Source organism: Chiroxiphia lanceolata, chromosome 2, assembly GCF_009829145.1.
Source record: "Chiroxiphia lanceolata isolate bChiLan1 chromosome 2, bChiLan1.pri, whole genome shotgun sequence".
NCBI classification, from domain to species: domain Eukaryota; kingdom Metazoa; phylum Chordata; class Aves; order Passeriformes; family Pipridae; genus Chiroxiphia; species Chiroxiphia lanceolata.
Window position 1 is genome coordinate 110,264,968 of NC_045638.1, and position 26,300 is coordinate 110,291,267.

The window sequence follows — 26,300 nt, forward strand, 5'->3', positions numbered from 1 at the left end:
TGCCGATCTGCATTTAACAGAAAACCCATTACAATTTCCTAAAGTCCAGTAAAGCTTTTTGGATGCATTTCTATTTCCATCAAGTCATCTGAGGGTGAATACAATTCTTTTTCTTTATCACTAGAGTCAGCACTCTCCCTCTTCTGCTTCCACCTCCAGATTACCATGCTTTATGCATAGTGGTAGGAGAGCTTCTCTGCATATTTTGTGCTTTGTAAAGTTACTGTTTCCCGTCCATCTCTGTGGTCTTCACTAGTTCCTGACTCAGAAATCTTTATTTTAAATTTAAATAGAGAATAGGAAAACACCTGGCAAATTTTCTAGTAGAACAATTAATACAGTGATGAGATTAATATTGACAATCAAATTCAAAACAGTTTCCCCAAATAAATTTGAAATATTTGAACTGACAAGAGAAACACAATAGTTTTATACCAATGCACTTTTTTTTTGCTACCAAAGGGCCTTGCAAGCCTGAAATAAAATCTTATGTGAAACAGAGGAAAGGTAAGCATGGTGTAGGATCTAATTTAATCTTGCTATTTGAAAATTGCTTGGTGGACTTGTCTGTGTAGAGAAAACCACTGTTAAGCATCAACAGTATTTGCTTGTGTGGTGGCCTGTATAGAAATGACTTCATCTGTCATAAAAGTCTAAGATGATGTAACATCCTTCCTTGGCACTGGAACCTGTACCTCTTGCTCATCATGGGATAATGAATGGTGAGATTTTGCCCTCTAAGAGGTTAATTGTCGTTATATTGTTACCTGATTTCACCTGCAATTGTTGTAACCAATGCAAACACTGGCACTGTCAGAAACATCCATCCTGTAGCATTTACAATACTGGTACCATTAACAATATGAAAATTAGAATTAGTAAAGTATTAGAAGCAAGTAATCTTATTATAGTTCTCTAAAAGTAAGCCACCATTAAATGATTGTTGGAAAATATCTGATGCCCTCTAGTCTGATGTAAAATGTAGGGTAAGTCCTTCTTACCAAGAAACATTTAGAAAAAGAAAATTAGAGTAAACTCAGCTGATTCTAAAAGATTGTTAAAACTGCCCTTATGCCCCTTTTATGTGCAGCTGTCCGATACTGGGACTTACACTTGCGTGGCTACAAGTTCCAGTGGGGAGACCTCTTGGAGTGCTGTGCTGGAGGTGACAGGTAAGTGATGTCCAGAAATGTTGCAGCTGGCACACAATGAAAGTGTAGACCATACCAGAGCAGTCTGAGTCAAATAATCCGTTCTAGAACTTCTGGGATTGACATGGAGGAGTTTTGGATGAGCAGGTTCTGTTCTTTCACAAGCCTTGCATATCATTCCTATTATCTTTAAATGCCTGTTGACATTGAAACAGTTTTTATGTTTGTCTCCAGTGACAGAGGGAAGCTATAACTCTTCTAAACAGGAGTATTAATAAACTGTGGATTTATCCAATAATTGACTTGGCCAACAAAACTATTATGCCTACACAGAGGCATTCCAAAGTCCAAAGTGCTCTCTGTGAGTACTGGAGTTGATTTGGATACAGGAACTTTCTCAGCTTTCTAGAAACTGAGTTTATGGTATTTTATGCAAACTTCAGTAAGGCTGGTGGGGGTTTGTTTTGTTTGTTTTTGTTGTTCTTTATTTTTTCTTTTAAAAGAAATATTTATATATGACCTTTTGAATTTTGTGGTTTTTTTCTTTCAGTATGTACTTAAACAACTATAGCAATTTTTGACTTAGTTCTTTACAGATTAAGAATATTCATTATGATGATTTTTTCAGATGTTTGCCATGTTTTTTCCTTTTAATCTTCTACTTTGATCAAATTATATAACCAAGGATAAAAAAATAACTGTTTTGCATTTGCCCTTCACAGAATCCGGTGGAGCAACAGTCAGTAAAAACTATGATATAAATGACCTCCCTGGGCCACCATCCAAACCTCAGGTCACTGATGTTACTAAGAACAGTGTCACCCTGTCCTGGCAGCCAGGGACCCCTGGAAGCTTACCAGCCAGTGCATATATCATTGAGGCTTTTAGGTATGTGAATTATTCCACTTTTAAGCTCCTTTCTTTTTAATTTCGCTTAAACCCTGGTAACAGCTGTTCTCCTGGTATTGTGGTGTTCTTTTGGACTCCACACATATCATTAGAGGTTCATTAAATGACAACTCCTATAGCAGGCATTGATTCATATTTTTTAAACTGATTTTTTTTAATTGATTTTTTTTTTTAAAGGGATTAATTGGAGAAGCATCTAACAATTTATTCTGGAATATAACAGAACAATGCAGTCATTATTTGTTACTTAACATTGATGGTCAGTGAGAGTCTTCTGTGGGAATGCTGCAGGTTCTTGAATATCATAGTACAAATGATTTGAAAATAAATGGGTAGTTCTGAAACTTCTCTGCACACTTTAATTCCTGCTCTTGTTAAAGCAGTACCTATTAAAGAGTCAAATCACTTTAAATTTCTATTTTTTACTGTTTTAGATAGATGAAAAGTTTTAAGTGAAAAGGCTAGTGGGGATAATTTAGGATTTTATCCTGCAGCCTGAGGCTGAAGAGAATCCAGCTGCTCCCTCCCACACAGCAGCAATTACTATGTGGTACAAAAGAATTCCTGGGCTCCAATTCAGCAAGTTTGTTAAGCATGGGCCATACCTCTGCAACAGATCTGTAGTACACATTTCAGATTAAAAATCCACACGTTCTTAAATGTTTTCCTTAATCAAGATATTCAACAAATGACAAATATTTCAGTTCGTCTTTTGATTAAAATTCATGCAAGTCATGCAAATTTTAGCTAAAATGCTTCATTCTGCTCTGTTAAACTGTAAGGAACATTGTTACATGTGCAGTTTGTTGGTTTTGTTATAGAACTTATTCTTATGTGTTGCATGAATGAAGAAATTGAAACAACATAGAACTCGTAGCTTTCCATTTTCTTTTTCCTCTTAATATGTTTAAAGATTTTTTTCATCAATACTTTATACAACAAAGCACAATGAAATAAATTTTCCTCTTTAAACTTTTGTGATGTTTCTCCCTAGATAAGCTTTAATGGCATCCCATCAATAATTTTAACAAAAGCCAGACATTTTCATTAAAAGCTGTTTTTACAATCACATTTGAAATCTTTTCATATGGTGGATTTTAATCTAATTATAATAATGTCGAATTGAAAATGTAGTGACAAAAAATATTCATATACTTTCCTGCCTTTAAAAGCAAGTTTTATGAATTTTTTTTAACTTTTATGATTTTAATGCAAGGAGACTACTTTTCTTCCAATGACAACTTATTGACATAATTTACTTAGCAGTATAAAAAATTATTCTTTTAACAGAATTTTCCTTTTAAAATCTTATGTTCAAAAGTAGCCTATCATTGAAATTTACTTCACAGCTCTCCACACTTTCCTTTTGCAGGCATTTATTTTAAAGAAACGGCAAAAGGTTTTGCTTCTGTTGCAATGAAAAATACTTTTGGGAGCTGTGTTGCTTTTTTTATCTCATCTCAATGAGTTAGCCGAAACACATCTTTTTAAATTTTACCCTGCTTTTACTAACTTTTCCTGTGCTTAGACTTGATCTCGGGTTACAAAAGTAGGTCTTTTCACTCCTTTATTTTTTTCTCGTGTTTGTGTATAACCTTCAACCCTCTTCTCATTGCAGTCAGTCTGTGAGCAACAGTTGGCAGACAGTGGCAAACCACGTGAAGAGCACCCTCTACACTGTGAGGGGCCTGCGCCCCAACACGATCTACCTGTTCATGGTGAGAGCCATCAATTCACAGGGCCTGAGTGACCCCAGCCCCATGTCAGACCCTGTCAGAACACAAGGTAAGGGTGGCTGTTAAGGCTTCTGTGCTTCAGCTAAAATAAAAAGAAAGCTCTGAGTTGACCAACAGGTCAGTCCGGGCTTGAGCACCCTGACTGAAGGAATCATGTATCGGGCTTAACCAATAAAGGTAAAAATTGTCCAATGTTTGCTGTATCAAACTGGAGCTTAGGAGACAGTTTCCCTTTTTAATCCTTCCTACGGCGTAGACCTTTTGATTTGCAATTCACTTAGACTCGTTGTGCTCCTGTTTTCTATTAAAAGTAATGTGAGTTAACCAAGCTTTTCTGAAAACTTCTCTGAATACCATGCTCTCCTCAGTATCCTCTCCATGTCCTTACTTCCTCTCCATCATTATAACAGGGATATACAGTAACAACAGGTGCTTATGGCAGGCAGACACTTTGTTTAGTGTTAGTTTTAATCAAAAGAATGGCACAAAATATCTCTAGTGTGTTGATTAATCCAACATTTAGGCAGAGAATTCACGTAAATTAAGGTGTCTTCGTGCTAAAAATATATTGAAGTTATTCTGAGAAAAGTGCATTCTATTTATATACCTACATTTCTGAATTCTGTATATTAATCCACTGCATAAACCAGAAGGGAAGGTTGAAGTGAAATCCCTCATTTATGGGGTGGTGATATGATTGATAGCTATGATCCTCCATTGCTATTGAATTGACTATTGAATTCTGTTCACATTGCATCAAGTTCTAACTGCATATAACTGCCACAAACAAATTTCCCTGCACAGCATGGATTTTTTTTTGGCTTTGAGAAGGCGTTGCTGGACTAATTAATTCAAGAGTGTAGTTTTGTCTTATGCAGGCTGTAATACAGGAATTAAAAAATTATGATTCCAAAGAATGATTGAATCCAAAGCAATAGCTCTGTTAACTTGAGATCCTCTGTTTGTGTTTGTGTATGGAGAGAGCATCCAGCTTGTGTAAGTGGTTTGTGTACTTTACTGGTCCTAGATGGAAAGAGATAAACAAGAGTAGGGTAGTATTTCTTTATCACATAACCATCAGATCCAGCCCCTCTCACCCCAGCCTAGTCCTGAATAAATCTGTCCTTAATAGTTAGACACTCAAAATAGTAATTCTGGCTGGAAAAAGAGAAACAGAGCTGCTTTCTGAAAAGCTGGAGGAATGAGTTGTGCAGGGATTTTGTGGCTTGACTATTCACGGAGCATCACTAGTTTTCTTCTTTATTACTCTCCCATTATTATAGGGTGACTCATGCTTTTCATTGCAACAGCCTTTTAGTCTGCATAACTTATCACCTAGCTAAAAAAAACAACTTTGTTTGGCATTTGAGTGTCAAGTATAGACTTTTTACCTGACATACTGACAAGCAATTTGATTTCAGTAAAAACATGCCTTTTAATTAGCTACAGCATGTGTTGCAGCTTCCATTTCCAGAAGCTGTTTAGCAGTCAAGCATACTCAGACATGTACAGGATTTATAGCTTCTTTGCAAGCCTGTAGTTTAATAGAATTAAATCATAAAATCAATTGAAAATTAACATAATGTTTTGATGTGATTTCTAATTATGCCTGAATTCAATTCAGGCTCACAGAAGAAGCTGACAGACAGTAGAAAGCCTATTCACAGTGGCCATGGAGAAACAACAAAGCAGCTATAGCAGTGCTATATAATAATTTGCAACAGGTGTCTCTGGTAGCTTTAATAGCTGAGCATTTAATGTCCTGGTTTTAAGCATGGCAAATACAAGTAACAAGATTTTACGTGTATTTTCACCAGTGGATTACAAGTAGACAATCAGGTACTTTCAATAGGTTTACCTTATATGACTTAACACAAAAAAGGACAGAGAAATGATAATTACTCTAAGAAAGGAGCTGATTTCTTGTTGGATTATTAATAGACCAAGGAGTTGATTTCTTGTTGGATTATTAATAGACTAAACCATATATTAAAAAAACACTTTCAAGAAACTATAAATAATCCTATCCCTGAAATTTAAATTAATAGCAACTAATAGTACATCCACTGGAAGCTGATAAAAGAGAGGTTATAGAAAATATCTAATCAATTTTATTTTAGAACCCTCTTAATGGTGACCAGAACAGAGCTTCTTGAACCAGTTTTGCTTGAGTCATGATTTTATTATTCCAATACTTGGTGATGTCCTTAGAGATAGACCAACTGCTTTTCCACCAGAAGCCTCCTAGAAACGTGAAAATGTTAAGACATTTGTGAGTGTCGCACATAAGTTTTCAAGTGTGCATATCAGAAAACAGAATTCCACATGTACATCTTAATACTCATTTTTCACTGTTATGAGTTCATATTATTCCCTCCTGGACATATGTCCCAATAAAACGATGAAATGGCATTCATACAAAGATATTATGTAGAAATGTCCTTTCCTCTGAGGGAATACAGGTACTTTGCTGGTTGTATACCACAGAGTAACTTTACTTAAAAAATAGCCATGTAGGTATTTTGTAGCAGGGATCATAGCTTTTTGTGGATAGCAGCATAAATTCCATCACCCTGTAGACCAATCTGAGTTGCTGTCAGTTACAGACTCATTTTATAATCTCTCTCTATTTCTTGGTTGCTTTGAATAGACATAATTTGCTAGACAAGCTCCTTGACTGACATCCATATTTGGATTCTATTCCCTTTGGAGATCCTTGGAGCCACTGTAAATTGAATATCAATAGAAGCCTGTGGCAATATTGTTTATTGGTGACTCAGAACCCCTAACAGTCAAGAATTAAGAGCCTGAAATATTGATCATCAAGAATTCCTTTCTTTCAAAATTGGAGTCATGTGATTCAAACTCAGTTGTTATATTTAAATATTTCATTTTTAAGACATCTATTACTTCTTAATAATATTTAGAAGATAAAAAGAAGTCACGTGATGCCTGCTCCTATATCTAAGTCCATCAGAGGGGCAAAAAGTTTTATGTATGTATTCTCTTCACAAAGACATGATGTTGATCCAGAAAGTGGACACCTGTCTTTGACTAGTGAATCCCAAGGGAAAACCAAGCAGAATTCACAGATGCATGACCATAATTTGTCAAGCCCTTTTGAATATAACCTGTGCTTGTGTTCCAGATCCCCCCTTAATTTCTGTCTAAGTTGGAGGGAAGGGACATGCTACAGTGATATATTAGTTGGGTGATAGCTGTAGCCCAGCATCTTCCTTTTGGTGAAGTGTAAAAGAGACACACTGCCCACCTCCTTCCCCATTTTCTAACACCTGTGTTCTGTTTGCAGTTTAGCAGAGGTGATATAAACCTTCATTCAGTTTAACACAACAACCCAAATGTGATCCCTAAGGATTAGGTACTGGCACCACATGTGGTGCTGGAGTTGGAATCACAGATCTCCATATGTGTATATCGAGTTACCAAATAGCCTCAGCTTTTGACTAGAAGAAACAATTTCCCCATACACTTTGAAGGGCACATAATCTTGAAAAGAAAATTTTTGTTGGTAGATTGGGGTTTTTTTGGCCTTTTATTAGATCAGAATCAGTTTGGCTTCCTAAATTAATTCTTTTGGTTTTTTCATATCTGCTCTAGATTTCATTATCTATGTCTGTAAAGGGAAAATTTGCTTTGCAGAGGAAAATGTTATTTTTAGTGTTTGGTTTCTTGTGTGCGTGGCGTGTGGGGAGGGCAAGCTTAGTGACAGATTAGAAACATATAATGACTTAATGTCATGTATAGTCTAAGAAAATTGACAAAAAAAACCCTAAAAATGAAACCTGTTCATTTTCTTAAATTATACTAACCAATTTGGTTCCAGGCATCTAGGCAGCATTATTATTATCTGAGTGTTTTGGAACTGGTGAACATTGCATCTCTCTCATCACTTACTAGGGCAGAGAAAACTTTGCCTCTAGTCTGAATAGTCATTTAAAGATATTTATATTTCATTATTTCCTAAGTGGCTAAAGGTGAATGGTTTGCTTGCCTTACTTGATATTCTTTGGAGTTCGTAGTTAAACCTTAGTGCTGTATTGTTTTAAAAAACAGTACTGTGAAGGATGCTTAAATCAGGTCATTAATCTATTCAGTACTTTTTATTGATGCCATATATAGCTCTTCTCATTAAAATAATGCTTTCATGTGTGTGCCTGGCAGATATCAGCCCACCAGCACAAGGTGTGGATCACAGGCAAGTCCAGAAAGAACTGGGAGACGTCATTGTACGGCTGCACAATCCTGTTGTGCTGACACCCACGACAGTTCAAGTCACCTGGACGGTGAGGCCTCTGTTATTACCTTAACAGTACTTGCAGTTTGCCTGTTTTGCCTACTTATCCCTTCAGTTTTTTACCACCCAAAGCTCCATTCTTCACCCCAGTGTGAGTGCTCTGACAAAGTAACATTCTACAGGTGTGTGTATACATAACACACACACACACACACATATATAAATAAAAGTTAATGAAATAGTCTTTTTATTTTCTCTTTCAAGGTTCAATGTCTTCCATCTTCTGCTCAATGTGAGTTGTCTGTCTGGCTAGAAAAATATGATAAAAATGAATATGCTTAACACCGTAATCTAGAGGATAATTGATCTGTGGATTCATTACTCTGCATGTCAAAAAATAATCAAAGTTAAATATCAACACGAAATTGCTGTATGAAAAAGCACTTTGCACTTAAAGGCATATGGACCTCTGAGAATACCCTATTATTTAGTGACCCAAAAATGAAAAAAATAGCTTTCTTATAGGGCACTTTTAGTGAAGTCAGAAGCACATGGTGCTAATGCCTGATCCACTGTGTAGCATCTGGTTTTCTAGCATAATCTTTACCCACAATCTGAACATCCTTTCATTATAGAAGACTTTTTGGCAATACTTAACAACGTTTCTATTTGAGGGGTCAAACTACTGGGTAGAATTTCTGATATAGTGTTTTGGCTTTCAAAATGCTATGTTTCCCTTCCTGAGGCTTGAAGGAAAGGATTTGTAACAGTAGAAGGAGAGAGTTCCCAGGGCACTGCACACTAGAAAGAGTGTTTTGCTCTTGGGGCATCTGCCCCAGAGGATGGAGAGTCACGGGTCGAAGAATGAGAGAAACAGTACTGCTCTGCACATCACTGAAACTGTTGTTTTATAGAGGATGAATTCTGCTAAGGGAGTATTCACAATACTCAGGGGTTTTCTTCTACATGTCATGTCGCTAAGAGGTTAATGTGCACAGAGGATTACACAACAGGAGATAAGAAGTGTGGTGATAGATGGTGTATTATGAGGATTACTGTTGTTTTTGCACAACTCAGCCATATTTATGGGGGCTTATGCACCATCCTTGTTCTGACAGATTTCAGTGGTCAGGGTACAGATTAGAATAAATAGACAAACCCACAAATGTATCTTTCTTAGAAGATTATTTAGAGTATGTGTCACTGCTATTTTCCTTCGATGATGTCAATATGCTGCTTGCCTTTCTAAAAATGCTCTCTGTTTCAGCTACATACCTCCAGGACAGGCTGACTAACCTTTGTAGCAAACCCTTTTGCCCAAACAGATGGATCAGTAGTTTAGAAACTCTGGATGTTAGCAGCCAGTAATTGTAAACTTGGGTTACATCCATGTGGTGCTCCTTCAAGCCCCTTCTTGGATGTGACAGCTATCAGAAATACAGTTTCATAGGCTGGCCCTTACTTTAGCATATGCTACAAAAAGAACCTTCAGTATAAACAGAATTCAGTTTTATACCATGTAACCAATGCCATTATATTATAATGAAATATAGATGTATATGTATTTATGTGTGCTTGCATATGGGGAGATACATATATACATATATCTATATATATTCCTCTAAAAGAGTCTCTTGGTGCCCCTACTGAACAAGTAATGAGTGAAGAAAACATGGTAAGGTAAAGGTAAATTGTTGGGAATGCTCTGGATATCAGCTTATTGGGAAGATCCTCAAAGCAGTGACCCAATGCCACCTGACAAGCTCACAGGCCTCTGTAGAGACATTTTGGAATTGCCCATGGGAAGACACACACAAAGAAAGATCTCTGAAGCAGCTAATTAGAAACTACCCAGCAACCAGAACAAAACCAATTAATTAACCATAGTCTCTAGGAAAAAATCCCACTCTATCCAGAGAATAAAGACCACACTATTAATATAAAATGGTTAGATAGTGTAGCTATCCTACAAAGGAACAGAAGTGCCATGAGAGTCATAAGATTCTTTGTGTTGACTTTCTGCAATTCAAAGAATGAATGCCAAGGAATGTCCTGGATTAGTGAATTTCTGGCATCCTGACACAGCAAATTAACACCACTTTCTTCCTCCTTTGTGGGATGGTTTTGGTTTTGCTTTCTCTGTTTTCAAATTTCAGTTTAGAATTTCTAAAATACTTTCCTACTACTCTGTTGCAATTTTAAAATATGCACAGGCATAAACACACATATTTTATCTGTTTTAAAGGAAGGTCAGGCTTACAAAGTGAATGTTAAAAAAAAAAAAAAAAGAAGAGAAATGTCAGAAGTTAGGTTTTCACTGTCACTTAAATTTATTCCTCTTGTGCATAGATATTAAAATATAGCTGTAATTATCTGGTCACATACAAGATCTTCTTCTTCATGGAGCTATTCAACATTTCTTTTTATCTTCTTTATTCACTGTGTGGTGCCAGGTCTTATTAAATTCATACTATTGAAACCTTTCATTGAATAAAAAATTATTAGTTTGTCTCACATGCTTGCTTATCTGTCATGCTCTCAACCGTAACATTTGGGTGCTTCACAAATAGCACTGAATTTAACATCATAATGGTAAGAATGTGTCATTATCCTAACTTTACACATAGAGAGGTGAGGTGCAGAGGTAGTTGTTGCTGAAGAGACTTGTGGAGTCAGATATGCCCACTGTTATCAAATGGCTGATTGCAAGCCTTGGACATGAATTATTTTTACTTTTATCAAAACATTTTGCATTGCAAGAGCATATGGTGTACTCCAAGCACTTTTTTAGCTGACCTCAGCCATGGTTCAGCACTTGTAACCTCAGTGGGCATTAAACTGAAAGTTTCATTAGTGACCAGATATGAAATGTTTTCTGCATTAGAAAGAAGCCCTGTGGCACAAGCAGGAACAAAAGTAAATTCTTCGATATGACAAAAGAATTGTTGCTTTGAAATCCTGACTGCCTTCTTGGAGGCTACCAGGCAGAAGGATAATTTATTTTCATCTGTCTTTTAATTTGATGTAGATCTTAAATGAATGTACTTCACTGGAAGCTTCAAGAGTCAAGTCCATTAGGCTGTCTTCCAGTGTATCATCCCTTTGTGCCTTGTTCCTGTAGGACAGATAAATACTAGTGCAGTTTGAATTTCCAGAGAGTACTGTGATCCCATGCTAGTGAGTTCAGCACAGCATGAAAGCTTTTTCTGCCCAGATGGAGAATTGCTGTGGGTATTACTGTGGGAGCAGAGTATTTCTTAGAGTATTTTGGGGCAGAAATTTGCGTGTTACAGAGCATATTACAAAATGTCTTTAGGGTGCAGATTAGCATGTTTGCCTGGGAGGAGCTTATGTTTGTAGCATAATCTGCATTATGAATTTCTTGCCATCTTTTTAACAACCTAATAGCCATTGAACCTGTCTTGTGTTCTGCTGGGGCATGTGCAGATTTGAACATACAGGGAAAATGAGTTTCCTGTTCTGCAGAAATGGCTTTGTAGATACCTCCTGCACTATGTGCTCATAATAAAAGGGGGTGAGAAAGAGCACAGAGGACCAATTATACTTGTAGGTCGCCTTAAAGCATTAGGTCTGTGCTGAGTAGCAACTACCCATAAACTTCTTTCTTCTGCCTTTTGAGGAGTATCTGCATTTTCTGCCTTCTGTCCTTTGAGGGAGAAAGTGTGTCTTTAGATCAGCAACTCTTGCAGATCTTTTGAGTTGCTATCACTGCTGCTTGTACAAATTCAAGAGTATTTAAGTGTCACAGGAAGATTAGAAATGTTATTGGATCCCAGTATTTCAATGCAGAGGGTTCCTGCAAACACTGAAGTAATGCTGAGCGCTTTGTACAAGTGGCAACCACTTACCAAAAAAAAAAAAAAAAAGAGAGAGAGAGAAATGAGAATACCTGGAAAATATTACATTCTTTCATCAAGTCACAGTTCATGTTTCTGCAACTCTGCCTGCGTGTGAACATGTACCAAACTTACAGAGATATTTAATGCTCAGCATAGTTTAATTAATTTCTTAATTGCTAAACATATAAGGATTTCTTTTTAGTGACCTGCTGTAGGCGTGACACATAATTACCACAAAAATGCAGCAAACTGTTAAGTCACAAGCTTTGTGTGGGCAAATATATAAACATATACATATATATATGCATATGTGTATATATATGTATACTTGTACAAACGTATGAGTGTATGTATATGTGAAATATACCTGTCATATAAATGTCTTTGGTCAGTCCATATAATTATTCAAGAGTACTTTTTTACTATTTTGAAAACTCCAAACCAAAAAAAAAAAAAAAATCCACCTTTCCAAATAAGTGAACTAAGTGCCCTCAGAGCAGTGTCCCAATATTTTGACCTTACAGGAGGCCCTGTTCATTCAGACTAACTGGGCATGAGATAGAGCCTAGTATCCTCTCCTTGATTCTGAATGCAACTGGATGTTTATAGAAAACATTAAAAATGCATAGTATTTTCTTATGTCAGTGCCCTCCCTAACCATAAACAGTGGAGTGAACTCACTGTCAATAATCTGAAATTCGGGCAGATCACTGACGCCAGTTGTAATCTAACTTCTAACTGAAAGCTCTGTGAAAAATGTGTGAGACCCAAATCAAGCTAGTTTGTAGCACCCATAAACATGTCAGCCTTGTTGTGCCTGTTTTCACAATCCTTGTATTGTTTAGTCTTTCAGGTTAGGAACTTAAAAGTCTAGGAGGAAAATATGTCTATGGGCAATTTGTATATTACCTATACACAAATAGATACAAAAGTGTAATGCAATCACAGTGAGTTGGTGGGTGCCCTTGTGTTTGTGCTTTACAAAACACTTTCCATTCCGTTCTGTAGCGTCACACAGTGTTCAGCCTCGTCAATTCTGAATTTCCAGCTGTTCTCCACTAGGCAGCAGTCAGTAGAGCTGGAACATACAGCAAAGATGGAAAGTCCTAAGAAAGTTATGCCATTTTTCAGCGTAGCTTCTAACTCAGAAGTTAGGCAAGAATCAAACTTGATGTTTGATTATTAAACATCATAGCACTATGTTGTAATTTAGGTTAAGGATCTGTATTGCAAAGCGCACGAAAGTGTTATTTTTGCTGAATTTTGTAGTAAACATGGGGTTCATAGAAGTCTTTATGTCCGTAAAACATTTAGTTAATCAAAGTCAAACATGGATAAAAACAATTTACTCTGATTTACAGACTCCCTTCATCTGGAAACAGCTGCTTAATGTTCTTCTTAAAAACACAGCTTGATCCTTTCGGTATTAACAAGCTATTATTGTGAGTTATATCCCTCTTTCAGAGCATAAATTCACTTAAAGTGAACGTAGAGAAGTTTATAAAATGCAAGCTTAATGTTGTTGTAACATATGTTGCAAGGTTTTTAACAGTGACAGTTTTGATGAAAGACATTTCTGCCTTGCTTTCATAAATAAAGCTTTCTTCTTGCTTGCCCTGCTTTTTAATGTCTGAGAGTCTGTGTCCCCTCTGAATGCCTCAATAAACTGTAACAAGATTATAGGAGAAGCGTAATAGACTGTGGTTTGTGTTTTCAGCCTTAAATTCGTTTATTCTTAAGAGAAGTCAAACAAAAGTATCTCTAATTTTGGAATATCTTTGAGCTAGCAAATTGATAGGAACACAAGAGATATGCTACTTGTTGAATCTTGGTTATAACCCAGAGGTTTACCAAACACCTAGCTGTATAGTCTTGTTGTTTGTGCTGCACTTTCTTTGCTCTTTATTGGATGGCTACAGAAGCAGCTAGATTTGGTTTAGTTTTATACATCAAATTGTTTTGACTGTTTTTTAATTAATCCAAGCATCATAACAGCTAAAATCACTGGGGTTTGCCTTCTTTGTTTTTCCTGCAAGATAAAAAATGCATGCAACCTCTACAACATAAAACACATGTAAAGTTTTTCTTCAAATAAAAATCCTGTTTATATTTCTGATAGGTTAAAATTGTTAAACTTCTGTGCATGGTCCAATCTTGAATTCTGCTTGCCTAGCAACAAATAAAATATAAACCAAACCCAACATTCCATCTCCATCTGATGGCCTGAAAGCATCACAACCTCAGGATGCAAAGAGACTGCTCAGACTGTGAATGCAAGAAACAGGACATGTCTTTGGAATTTGTTTTCTCTGCATCTGTCTTATGTTTATTTTATTTTCCTGTGCATCCCATGAGCTGTGAGCCAAGTAATGGACTAACTGTAAGCATGCAGCATATCTTCAAAGACTTGTCCCTTTCTGAGAAGAATTTGTTTTTCTTTTCTTCTCATATATCAGCACATCAGTAGCCAAGACATGCTCAGTAAGTTTACATGCAGCAAGCCTTATGCCAAAGTTTCCTTTTCATGATTTGTTGTAGGGGTGGGGCCTTGTTTTATGATTTTAGGTGGTATTTCCCATGATATGCAGAGCTGGAGAAAGCAAAGCAGAAAGAAATGTTCTGTAACAAGTAATGTGAGACAAATGTACTTTACAGACAATTAATCAAGAGTGACTTACAAGAAGGCAGTTTCATTATTAAATTCAGCACCAAATGTTAATTTTCTCTTTTTGATGAGGGCAAAAGTATTCTAGGCAAAGGTTTTGTTTTCTTTTTATGCAGGTTGTTTCTTTTTTAACTCTAATATGTTTATCGCTATGTTATCTAATGTCATTTCCAGGTTGACCGCCAGTCCCAGTTTATTCAGGGCTACAGGGTGATGTACCGCCAAACGTCTGGCCTGCCTTCTCCAGCTGTGTGGCAGAATTTGGAGGTCAAAGTCCCCACTGAGCGCAGTGCTGTCCTCGTCAGCTTGAAGAAGGGGGTCACTTATGAAATTAAGGTTCGCCCTTATTTCAATGAATTCCAAGGAATGGACAGTGAATCCAAATCTGCTCGTACCACAGAGGAAGGTTAGTAAAACGGCCAGAAAAGCAACAGGCTTCCATACCTAGCACTGGGGGTGAAAAGAACAGTGACCATTTTGGTTATGGTGTGTATGCATTTGTTCAGCTCTATTTCCTCCATGTGATTTCTGTTTGTTTGATACACAGGCGAGGTAAGAGTTTGACATAATGTTCAGTTTTGTGCTTTAAGTGTTCCGCAAGAAAGCACCGGGTCAGTCTTTTATTCTTTTAGTTGATGCATCCTTCTAATGCAGCGATGGCTTTGGGTCTTCCAAAAAGTGTGTGCTGCAGCCATTCTTTTATAACCACTGCTGCTGCAATAAAAGACTTTGGTCTGCACTTTGAAAAAAAAACAAATGGAAGCTTTTGCAGATGAGTGTTGCAGATAAGCGCATCTTTCTCAGAGGATAATAATGCAGATGAACATTTGGTTGGGAAATGAGGAGTAGAGAAGGACACATATTTAACTGGTCTGAAGGAACTCCAGTCTCAAGGGGATGCCACTTCAATGTTTCTGTTAGCACACTGTTCGTGCAACTGCACTGTTCAGCCCTTTGGAGGATTTCCTTAAGCACCTTTCAAGCCTCTCTGAAACAGGCAGAATTCAGACATAGTAAACAGTTTACACTACTGAGTTGTTCAGGCTTTGGTGTCTGTAGCATATAGCCTGGTATATAGTTTTGCTAAAGCATATGAACTCCAAGGCTGCTGGTTTTGATTTGAAAAGTAGAGGGAGGGAGGTGAGATATAAGCAATTTTAATAGTTTTCTCTTAGAAACCTGTCTTTCTACTTATCTAATGCAGCCTTTGACTGGAGAATCTCTCCTGTAAATGCAAGATGGACATAACAACAAGAATTCTTTTCTCTGTTTCACTGATTTTTTTCTATTTTTTTTTTTCAAAACAGGAGAAATATTGGTGAAGCTTCAAAATGTTCATATGGTTTCAAAGGGTTCTGAGTGCACTCTTTCCTTCCTATTGAAGGTGCATCTTAATCATTTACAGTGGTCTCCTGAGGTTTAATTTAGTGTTGATTGCCAAGTACTTTTTAATTCTAGAACAGACTTGCTTATTACTCACTTTTCTCTTTGATTTGTTATGATTATTGCCCAACATGTAAGTAATCCTGAAGATGACTTGGTTGGAGTTTGCACGTTATGGATGAAGAAATTCACTGCACTGCAACATGTAGAAGAGTGTGTAGGAAGGCATTGCTCAAGTCTCATTTGGAATTTGGGAGTTTATGGCTCCCAGTTCTTTGTTCAAACAGTAAAGCCTAAATCAGTTGGTAAAGAATATCTTTGCAGCAGTCTGAATAAAGCTTTTTTAAAAAAAAAAATAATTGTAAAAAGCTTTCTACAGGTGAAACTGCTTTCCTAGATTTAAAATGTAGGATTTTGTCCTCTCACTAGCAGATTTTCTTCTTGTCCAATTTCAATTGATTTTTGATGTTTATTTAGCTTCATCTAACTGTCTCTTGCTAAAGGTAAATTAAGAACTACTGAAAAAAAAGAAAAGATTTTATACCTCCTGTCTGTTTCTATAAAATACTTGAGGAATGACATTCTCTTTTATAAACCTCAGCTCCCAGCAGAGCCTTTCACGTAATTTCCTACCTTAAAGGACACTTTGTTCATGTGGAATAGCTTTCCACATAGTGAGGATTTAAAAAAATTTCATGCCCACAGATACGTATAACTCACAGCCGAGGATCTGCTTTGTAGATTAACATAACCTTCAAGGAGTCTGTTTACAACTATCTCTTCTCAAAAAAAGTCAACCTAGAACATGTAGTATTATCACCTGACAAATGTCAGCCCCTGTAAAAAATTTTTCCTCTTCTCTGGGTGATAAAATTAAATACTTCCATGAGAAAATTAAGGCATTCGGTAGATGCAGTTCTACGGATATTTCCTTTAATTCCTCATGTTATCCTTGTAATTACATGGGTGTTCGTGTATTTCAAAAATAGCACCGAATAAATGTTTAATGAGAGTGGTTTGCTTCTCATCCACTGAAGAAAGATGGCAGTCTATTTAAAGGTATCCCACTTGCTGTGTTGCCTGTGATTCCATTTCGAAAATGAGCTTTTTTAGGCTTGACTTTTAAAAAATGTCAGCTATGCTATTTTTAGAAAATAATTTGGAAGAGTGATACGCGGGTTGGAAGTTTTTTGTGACATCAAAACAAATAGCCCTGATAAAGGCAAAGTACAACCAAAAGGTAGTGGCAGCTTTCTGCTGGATTGAATTTTACATGCGATGTTACGTCTGAGGCCTACCTCCAAAAATCAATTTTGCTGCAGTTAGACTTTTCCTCTAGATCAGACATTTGTCACAGTTCAGTATCCATCCATCTCCTGGCTCTTTGGCCTTGTGAACGTAACAAATGGAATTCTGTTTGGCTGCGTCTGGAAAAGATGAGCAGCGATTTGGGTTCTCTCATATCTGTAAGAAGAAGCTGAGCACTGGAATAATTGACCTGTCAAGAAGCAGGCAAGGTGTTCTCCACAAGCCAGCAGCAAGGGAAATGAGAAAATGGTTTTAAAAATGTTATTTTTCAGTGTGATCTATTTAATAACTGCAGCAGTGTCAGACGAGTGGCTTAATTTATATCATGGTGCCAGCTTACAGAGTGATATTATCAGAGAGAGGAAGCAGAACTATTATATACATACATGTGTACACACATACAAAGAGGGGCTAAATCAAATATTTTATTGTATCACTTTCACTATTTCCTTCATACTTGCTCTAGAGACAGATGAGGTTTTTTTTCAATTGCATCCACTGTTTTAAATCTCTCTTGGAATAACTTTTTGGAGTAGTCTTTTGTTTGTCATCATAAAAATAAGACAGTTGGTAATGGAAGTCTCCTTAGCTTTTATCAGCTGCTGTCTGTCAGTTCCTCCTCACCTCAGTCTGGCTCTTAAAATGATACTTTCAGCTGCATTCATCAGCTGCAGTTTTGATTTTGCTTGCAAGTTATCATATTCCTCAAAAAAACCCCACCATGTACTGGTAGAATATTAACTACAATACTCATAGCATTTAAATGCAAAGACAAATAAATGAATACAGTATGTTTTTCTTTAAATGTTAGAGTATGGTATTCATTTTACATTTCTTTGCATTCACACTCCCCATCCCCCCACATATGTCTATATAAGAAATTATATTTCTGAATGCCCTTTTTGTTTGAGTAATGAAAGTGCATACATCTGAGCACTGTACTAAAGTTCCATTGTACTTAAAAACAAAAATGAATTATACAGTGTTAAGCTTTACCATTTTTATGATTTTTATTTTCATTTAAAATATGCTAATTAATATCACACACATTTATTCACAGTTTTGTTGTTGTTGAATATCTTGAAGACTTTTAAAATGCTAATTGTTTTACTGTGTGGCAAATTATTTCCCTTGCCATAAAACATACAATGTAACTATTAACTTCCCCAATTTTATGCTTTGCACAGTTGCAAGGAGTAGCCCAAGGCCACCTTTCCGTGCTTCGCTTGAGCTGGCTAAGAGTCAAATTGTCCACAATACAGCTCCATTTCTCCCCTCCAGTGCACTGTTTCTCTGCATCAGGCAAGGTCACAAGGACTATACCAAGCTCTACAAGCTTTGCAGCTGAACCAGCATCTGAAAATGTAGCTGTCAAAATGTACAGCCTCCAGGGACTGTAGTATGGGTTTCATGTTTTGTCTAAAATATTTTCTTTTTCTAATACAATCTTGTATGGTCCCTTGTCTCCACCTCTGATACCCTGGTTTGAAGTTATATCCTTCCTGCAACAGAGTACTCCAACTCTTCAGGGTTATCAGGGTAAAGATTTGAGCTCAGCTCCCTGAACCTGTGCCAGGTCAAGTGCTGAGGAGCTTCCAAAGTGGGAACACAGCCAGTCTCAAAGAGGTCATGGGGAACAATACGAAAATCTAAATTGTCTCAGTAGACTTGAGTACCTCTGATACCTGTGGCTGTGCTTAGTTGTGTTAAACCTGCCACGTTTTAATACAGAGATGCCAGAGGTGTTGGCTTTTCTGAAAAGTGTGGTCCAAGCATGGTCATGCACTCAGGATATCTGTTAAAGATAAGAGTAGAGCCCTGTTACCGTAGAGCTCAGTCACTTTAGACCAGTGCAATGGAGTCAGGGAGCTGTAACACAGGATGTGAGATGCCCAAAACCAGAGGGCTATCTAGATTTGAAGCTGGGGTGGGGGACTGATAAATATTTTAGGTTCTGGTACAAGGTCTACTATAAGTCTTCAAAATCGGCATCCATATTTCATATTAAATGTTTTTAAGATCATATTAAAGGCAATGACAAGTACATGGAAGACAAATTCCATAAATAGTTATTGAACACAAAGACATCACCCTGGAACAGAAGGTGTCTAAGCAACAGGCTTCTGTGAATTGGAAAATTGTCCTGGAGAGGTATCAATATATACTCACTTTATTAGTTCACTCTTTCCTAGCCTGTTTCTGTTAGTTTTGTTGAAGACTAGGTAGATGGACTGGGATAAATGGAATAGTTGGATTTTTGGTCCATTTCAGAGCAGCTGCTATCAATAACTTTTTCCCCCCAAGGACCATACCTTAGTATAATACACTTGACCTCAGTGGCTTATCTTGCCACTGTGGTGGTGTTTCAACACTTACCTGGAAGAAAAGGAAAGGCAAGGGGGGTTTTAAGTGGCTGGGGAGGGCCATATTCCCAGCCCTCTGCACTGGCTGCTGTAGCTATGGTGGGAGAGCCCTGCTTGGAGATGCAGCAGATGCTCACAGAGGAGACTTTTCCATAGCTGAGCTTCTGCTCCACTTCCCAGTCCACATGTCCTGAGCCAACAAAACCACCCTGCTGCTGGTGTAGCTGCAGCAGGGGCTTTGCCAGCATAGCCCTGATTGCTAACAACTATTATTTTTTTTTTTCACACTTCTAGACAACCAGGAGGGCTGGTAAGCAATTGTCTTGTAGAATTGGCCTTGATATGCAGTGACCAGCCAAACAGCTGTGAATGGTTGAACTGAACAGGCCTCTGAAGACAAAGCAATTTGCCTAGGGGAAAAAAAGGACATAAGTATATATCTGACCTAACTTAGCACCTGCCCTATTCACGGGCATTTGATGTAAAGCCATGAACACTTTAACCCTTTTCCGCTTCAGAGTTGTAAGGTTTTATGTTTAAACATGTTACTGTCTTCCTGAAGAACGAATAGGAAACAAAAAAGGATCCTATTATTATTATTATGTAGAGAAAGTAGAACCAAAACACTTTTCAGACCAGATGAAGCAGCTTCACACGTGACTTAGTTGATATATATGTAACTATCCATATTTATTATGGGAAACAAAGGCTGGAGTGAGACCAGTTCCAATGCAAAATTAAGAAATGCTAAATACAAATAAATGAGGAGTGATTTGTATTGATTCTCCATTGCCACAAATTCCACATTGTCATTCAGCTCTATGCTTCTCTCCAGAAAGGCATTTTTCAAAATTGACAGTGCCTAACAAAATGTGCATACCTAGGCCTGCAGGGAGTGTGAACTTTCTATACTGCCTGCTTGCTCTTGCAGGGTTTCAGCAGACTTCGTGCTCTAACAAATGGATTAATGTCTTGCTTCTGTTTGTTCTCTCTCCTTGGTGTAGCTCCAAGTGCCCCTCCTCAGTCTGTTACTGTCCTGACAGTTGGAAACCACAACAGCACGAGCATCAGCATCTCCTGGGATCCTCCCCCTCCAGATCACCAAAATGGAGTCATCCAGGAGTATAAGGTAGAAATGATGTCTAATGGAAGGGTTGTGTGTTTAAGGAAACAGCCTGCTTGAAAAGTAGCCATGTTTATGGATTTAGATTCTGACAGCTTTTACAGCTGCCCTTGTAATTATGTGGAGAAAGAGGACTTACTGCTTATGGATTTTTTTTTTTAAAGCAGTACTACTGTTATATTAAAAATAAAAAATACCATGGAAGAAAGATGTAATTTCCAGCTAGTTTACAGTACTTCTCTTTCTTGCTTTTCCTGCTGTGGAATGAAAGAAGAGGGGTTTTTTGTGAAGGGCTTCTGTACTCTAAAGACTGGCAGTGAAGTCCCTGTCTTAGAATGCCTTTAATCTGGCAGAAAAGCTAGCAGGAAAGATACCTTTTCTTTCCCCTGCAAAAATGCTACTCCTAACACTTCAAGGGCAAAGTCAAGGACTGTGGCTCTGGGAGAATACAAGGCTTCTTCTAAGTACTATTTCTGTCAAGCTTCACAACTTAAAATGCTGGCTTGTTTGCTCTGAGGAACAGGTTGAACAGAACTACTCTATCCAGAGTTTGTTACGTGAGAGTTGTTTCCACTGGGTTGTATATTCTTTTTCTTTGTTGCTATGATAGCTCAAAGTATCCACTCCTTTTATATTATCTTTAAATTTTGTTGTAGTCTGTAATTCCATACTGAGATCACTTTGGCACAAGTATATTTTGGCAACATGAAAGAAATGCAGTGTTATTGGGTTGGAGGACTATGGAGAAGATGACTGGGCAAGGTTCAGCATTATGACAGGCTTGTGACCATGGAGCACACTGCTTGATAAATCAGCCTTACTGTGGCTGACCTATACAGCAAGTGTGAAATTTTTAATTGAAATAGTACAGGGCAGTTTTCTTGCTGCTTTCCACAAAAGGTGGAAGTGGTGGGTGCAGCTTATTTCACACAAAAAGATGTAATTTTTTTGACCATGTGGTACCTTGAGGGAACACAGCATGAAGAAGGGAGAAGGTGCTTGACTTTTAAATCAACTAATTGGTTCAATTTCTTCCACCTTTTTGCCTGGTCAGAGGGATGCAGTAAATACTCACAATATTTATGTTTAGCACAGGGCTTCCTTTGTTTTGCTTTCAGTCAATATCAAGATTTATTAATCCCGGTATTTTATTGATCTAATTTTCATATCAATTAATAATTATCTGTTGGCTTAATTAATCTTGGTCCTGACTCCAGTATAAGTCAATATAAATCGTCAAGGGCTTACAAGCAAATAAGTAAAGCACACTCCTAAACCACAGAATATGTAGATATGAAACAAAGAGGGCTGATGGTTAATAAAAGCCATGTTCCAGGTGAGTGCTCAGACCTCTGGGCTGTGTATAAAAACAGCTGGAGTCACTACCTACTACATCCCTTCTGTGTTAGATTAGGTGGCTGCCTGATGAGTGAGCTGGCTGCTGAGACTGTGCTGCAGTTTAATATTTCCCTGAGTAAAAAATGTCTGATGAGGTTTCACAGTACAGTTTCTGACAAATTGAAAGTAGATCTGTTGATTCTACTTCAAGCAAAGGAGCCACCTGTAAATTCATTTATGAATTAAATGCCTTTAATTAGAGACATCTCATAGCTGCTGTAAACTAAGACCAGGACAGATAAGGAGAAAAGGAATGAATGCAACAGTTTCTCACCCTAATTCATTCTGGCCTGCGAATCAGATCTCATTGAGCTTAGGAAAACAGAGGAGTTTTTTTCCCTTCAAATCTTTCTCAGTGTTTCACAGGAAAAAAAGAAAAAAAAAAAAAGAGAAGATGTGATAAAACACTAAACAGGGTAAAAAATAAGGGTAAAGATAGCATTGCTGTTGCTTGGATGCATCAGTTGGTTGCTGACAGTGGTTCCAGCAGTAGTACTTTCTTCTGCTATTATTGTTATGTGAGTGTACACGTGATGTATTTGTGCATTGATTTTCTTGAGAGGTAGTAAATGCATTTTTAAATAATACAGAAGCAGTATATGCAAATAACATTAACTGAAGAAGTATCCCTAGAAGGTCTTGGTTTTGAAACCTCTTTGGAGAAGCCTATGAAAAAATAGCAGAGACAGACGTAGCATTTGAAATCATAGAGAGTTCTCATCACAAAATGCCAGTTGAGATTATAGAGTGGTTTTCCTGTTTAATTAGATAGTAATTGAATCAGGAACTGATATCTGGATTCCTAAACAATATGAGTAATCACAAAGGCAGCAGTAAAAAGTGAGTCTGTACTTATTCCATTTCATAAATTTCAAATATCCCTCTTGCGCAATGAAAGGAAGTTGGAAAGAATTTTGAAAATTGTTTGTTCTTTAGTTCTTTAAGAAGTGTTTCAACCTGTTCTCACATTATTTGCTGTCTTTTTGCTATTCAGTGGAAAATCCAGAAGGAAAAAATGTGGGTTTTTTAAAGGACAGATTTGGTAGTAATCATGTTATTGAAAAAGATTTTAGTTAATGTATAACATCTTTTTCACTTGGATGATCTGGTCTGGGCTTCTAAGAAGTGTAACCACAGAATTTGCATTCCATGGAGAGCCAGAGTCCAGAGAGTTATTTGCATGCAGTTTTTGCAGCTGGCTTGGTCCCCTGCTAATCTGGCACAGTTTGCTGAGCTAAATCATTCTAATTGCAGCTATTCCCGGACAGTACCACTGTTAAGAAGCCTGAAATAAGTGATTGTCATGAAATGCTTTGATATGTCATATCTGTGCACGATTGTGTGAGTGTGAAGAATTTCATCTATTTTAACACATCAACTTTTGTCCCAGATCTGGTGCCTAGGTAATGAGACTCGATTTCATATCAACAAAACAGTAGATGCAGCCATTCGGTCTGTAGTAATAGGTGGCCTATATCCAGGTATTCAGTACCGTGTGGAAGTTGCTGCAAGCACCAGTGCAGGTGTGGGAGTAAAAAGTGAACCACAGCCCATAATAATTGGTAAGTGATTGTCTGTTCTGTTGTTTTGTTTTGCCTGTTTTGTTGGTTTTTTTTTTCTTTCAGAAATGCTTTCATAAATCACTTCTGGAAGCGTAAAAATCCATGGAGCAAAAGATAAGATTTGAATAGAGCTGGTTAGTTAGCTTTTAATGTCCCACTGCCTGCTGATGTTGTGTCTTCCTTTCATGCAGAGTTCTTGTAGCCAATGGAGGGAATTTTGTTCCCAAGACATAAAAGAGAAAGCAGATTGTCTAGTGGAACTGACTTAATGTGGGTTTTTAAATGAATTTACCACTTCTGCAGCTTGACAGATTTATGGAACTAACAGCCTGAGCTCCCTTTTCCTTCTGCTAAGATGACTGTAATATTGCCTTATTCATCCCTTTGGTGCCTAAGGCACTGTTTATGGTTGTTTTCTGAACATTTGAAGTTAGTGTTCCTCAGATATCCCTAGCAGACAAGTGTCCTCTGACAAAGAGTAAGTGTCCTTTAGACCAAATAGAGAGCCAAGGTAGCATTATAATCCCTGCCTTTGAAATGGTCATTTCTTAGTAGTGGTTTCCATGCAGAATTGATTTCCTGACCTGAGGGAAACACAGATTCTGTTTCTTCTGAAATTTTTCCTAAGTATAAAACATAAAGGCAGGAACAATATGGAAGAATTGGAGAAGTAATCATAGTTAGTAAACTTGAACTGAGCTATGCAAAGCAGTACCTCCTTTGAGTACATAATACAGGAATTCTGTTACTTTTATCTGTATGACCTAGTTTAATTATTACTTAAATATACTTTTGTTTGTTTGTGGGACTTTTGTTGTTATTAAATATTTTCTTTCTAGAAAATGTTGTCAACGCACCGTCCCAAAGATGGACTATTCTGTTATGTGTAGACCTTTAGAAAAGGCCATCCCCTAAGCATTGCTTAAATGTTTAATGATATTTGGGTTCCCCACTCATCAAAACAGAAACTAGAGTACTTCAACTTTGAATATATTGTCACTGGAGACAGAAATACAAGAGCAGAGATGAAGGTAGCACTGGTTTTAAAAAAAGGCAACCAAAGATACGCCAAATAAAAGGGGGAAAAAAGATTTCTAGAACTGAAAGTAAGAAATCACCTGATAGGGTTGGATTTTGGACCTCTGTGTCAATAATTGATATTGTAAGACTAGTCTGTCACTGCATACACTTTGAGCAGGACCTCCTTTTATTATTTCACTAAGGAAATAATCTACCTAGGCACTACATTTATTCCAACAAAGCACATAAGTGCGTTGCATTTTAAGTACACAAGTAGCCTTGTGTCATTTAATATGAGGTAAACTTGCACCAAAGTTTTTCACTGGATGATTCCCAGAACTTTCAGCCCCACATCTGGGTACAGCCCTTCATCCTGAATTTTTCCTTACAAAAAAAATGACTGGTATAATCAAGAGTTAAATGTGGAGAGATCTGTATTGTTGCCAGAAGAGGGAAAGGGATGTTAAGGGTGTAAATAAAGTAAGAAAAGACAAAAATTGGTTGGCATTTAGAGGCTTAATTTTATCTCATTAATCTTAGTGATATTTATTTGTTCCTAAAACAACCCCAGAATGTCTGCTTCAACAAGTCTGTCTGGTGGCATCTTTGCACATTTAAGAGTCTTTTGCATGAAAAGTAAAGGAGAGTACTTTCTGTTTGGGTTATATTTCTGTCCTCATTTCTGTTTTCCCTTTTGGTGTCCCAAAGCTGGATGTGGTTACTACATATATGGTCTGTCTCCTTTTTCTTTAGACTCCCTTTTTTATTATTAATTGCTGAGAGCTATTTCTCAGACTATAAATTTGTTTAATAAAGGTAGCAGTATTTAAGTGATACCATTTATGGAAAACTTGAGTTGGTACCATTTGGTGTTTGACTGGGAATCAAAAACATAAAACATGAATTTATTTTTTTTTAAGTGAATGAAAAAAACTAATTGGATGGATTAAAAATGATCTAATGAATAAACCTCGAAACATCTTAATGAATGTGAAAACATTAATGAATGATTGTATTATAATGGAGTCCTATATGGCCTGGTGATTAACTATACTATTGAACAGCTTGCAAACAGAATGAGCAACTCCAGAAATGCTGAATTATGGAGAGAGTAGGTCAGTGATGCAGAAGAGTTAAGCTGCGTTTCTAAGCAATGTGACTTTCATTGTCGTGAAATACAGAGTCCAGTGTATAAAAAAGGAAAATGTTATTCTTAAATACAAGATTTATTCTTCTAAGAAGGTCTTTTCTTAAAATAACTATTTTTCATGGTGGATAATCAATTACTGGCTTCCCACAGCCATTCTAGATAACAGACCTGTGACAATCCAGAAAATAAAACCTGGAGAATATGGAGCAGTAGGAGGTATATTATTTCTTAAGTTAAAAATTGTCTCACTGTTACAGGAATGATGTGCCCATACTTCAAGCAGGATGTTGAAAAATTTTATGGAACACTAAAAGACAATCGAGAATAAAATTTTTATGATCATTAATGATATGCTAAAAATTTTTCTACTGGAGAACCAGAAACAAAAATGGAGATAACAGCAATGTTGGTTAATGC

The 26,300-nt window shown here is 37.1% G+C and overlaps 1 protein-coding gene across 22 annotated transcripts in view; it reads left to right on the forward strand.

The window, feature by feature from the left end:
* Positions 1-26,300, forward strand: part of ROBO2 (roundabout guidance receptor 2) — a 1,060,454-nt gene that overhangs the window by 967,476 nt on the left and 66,678 nt on the right. For all 22 annotated transcript variants that reach the window (XM_032678944.1, XM_032678942.1, XM_032678955.1 and 19 more), the window contains 7 exons: positions 1,091-1,172; positions 1,874-2,039; positions 3,679-3,845; positions 7,979-8,100; positions 14,751-14,982; positions 20,635-20,759; positions 23,542-23,713. In XM_032678944.1, coding sequence (XP_032534835.1) covers positions 1,091-1,172; positions 1,874-2,039; positions 3,679-3,845; positions 7,979-8,100; positions 14,751-14,982; positions 20,635-20,759; positions 23,542-23,713 — 1,066 coding nt within the window. The remainder of the gene's footprint in view (positions 1-1,090; positions 1,173-1,873; positions 2,040-3,678; positions 3,846-7,978; positions 8,101-14,750; positions 14,983-20,634; positions 20,760-23,541; positions 23,714-26,300) is intronic.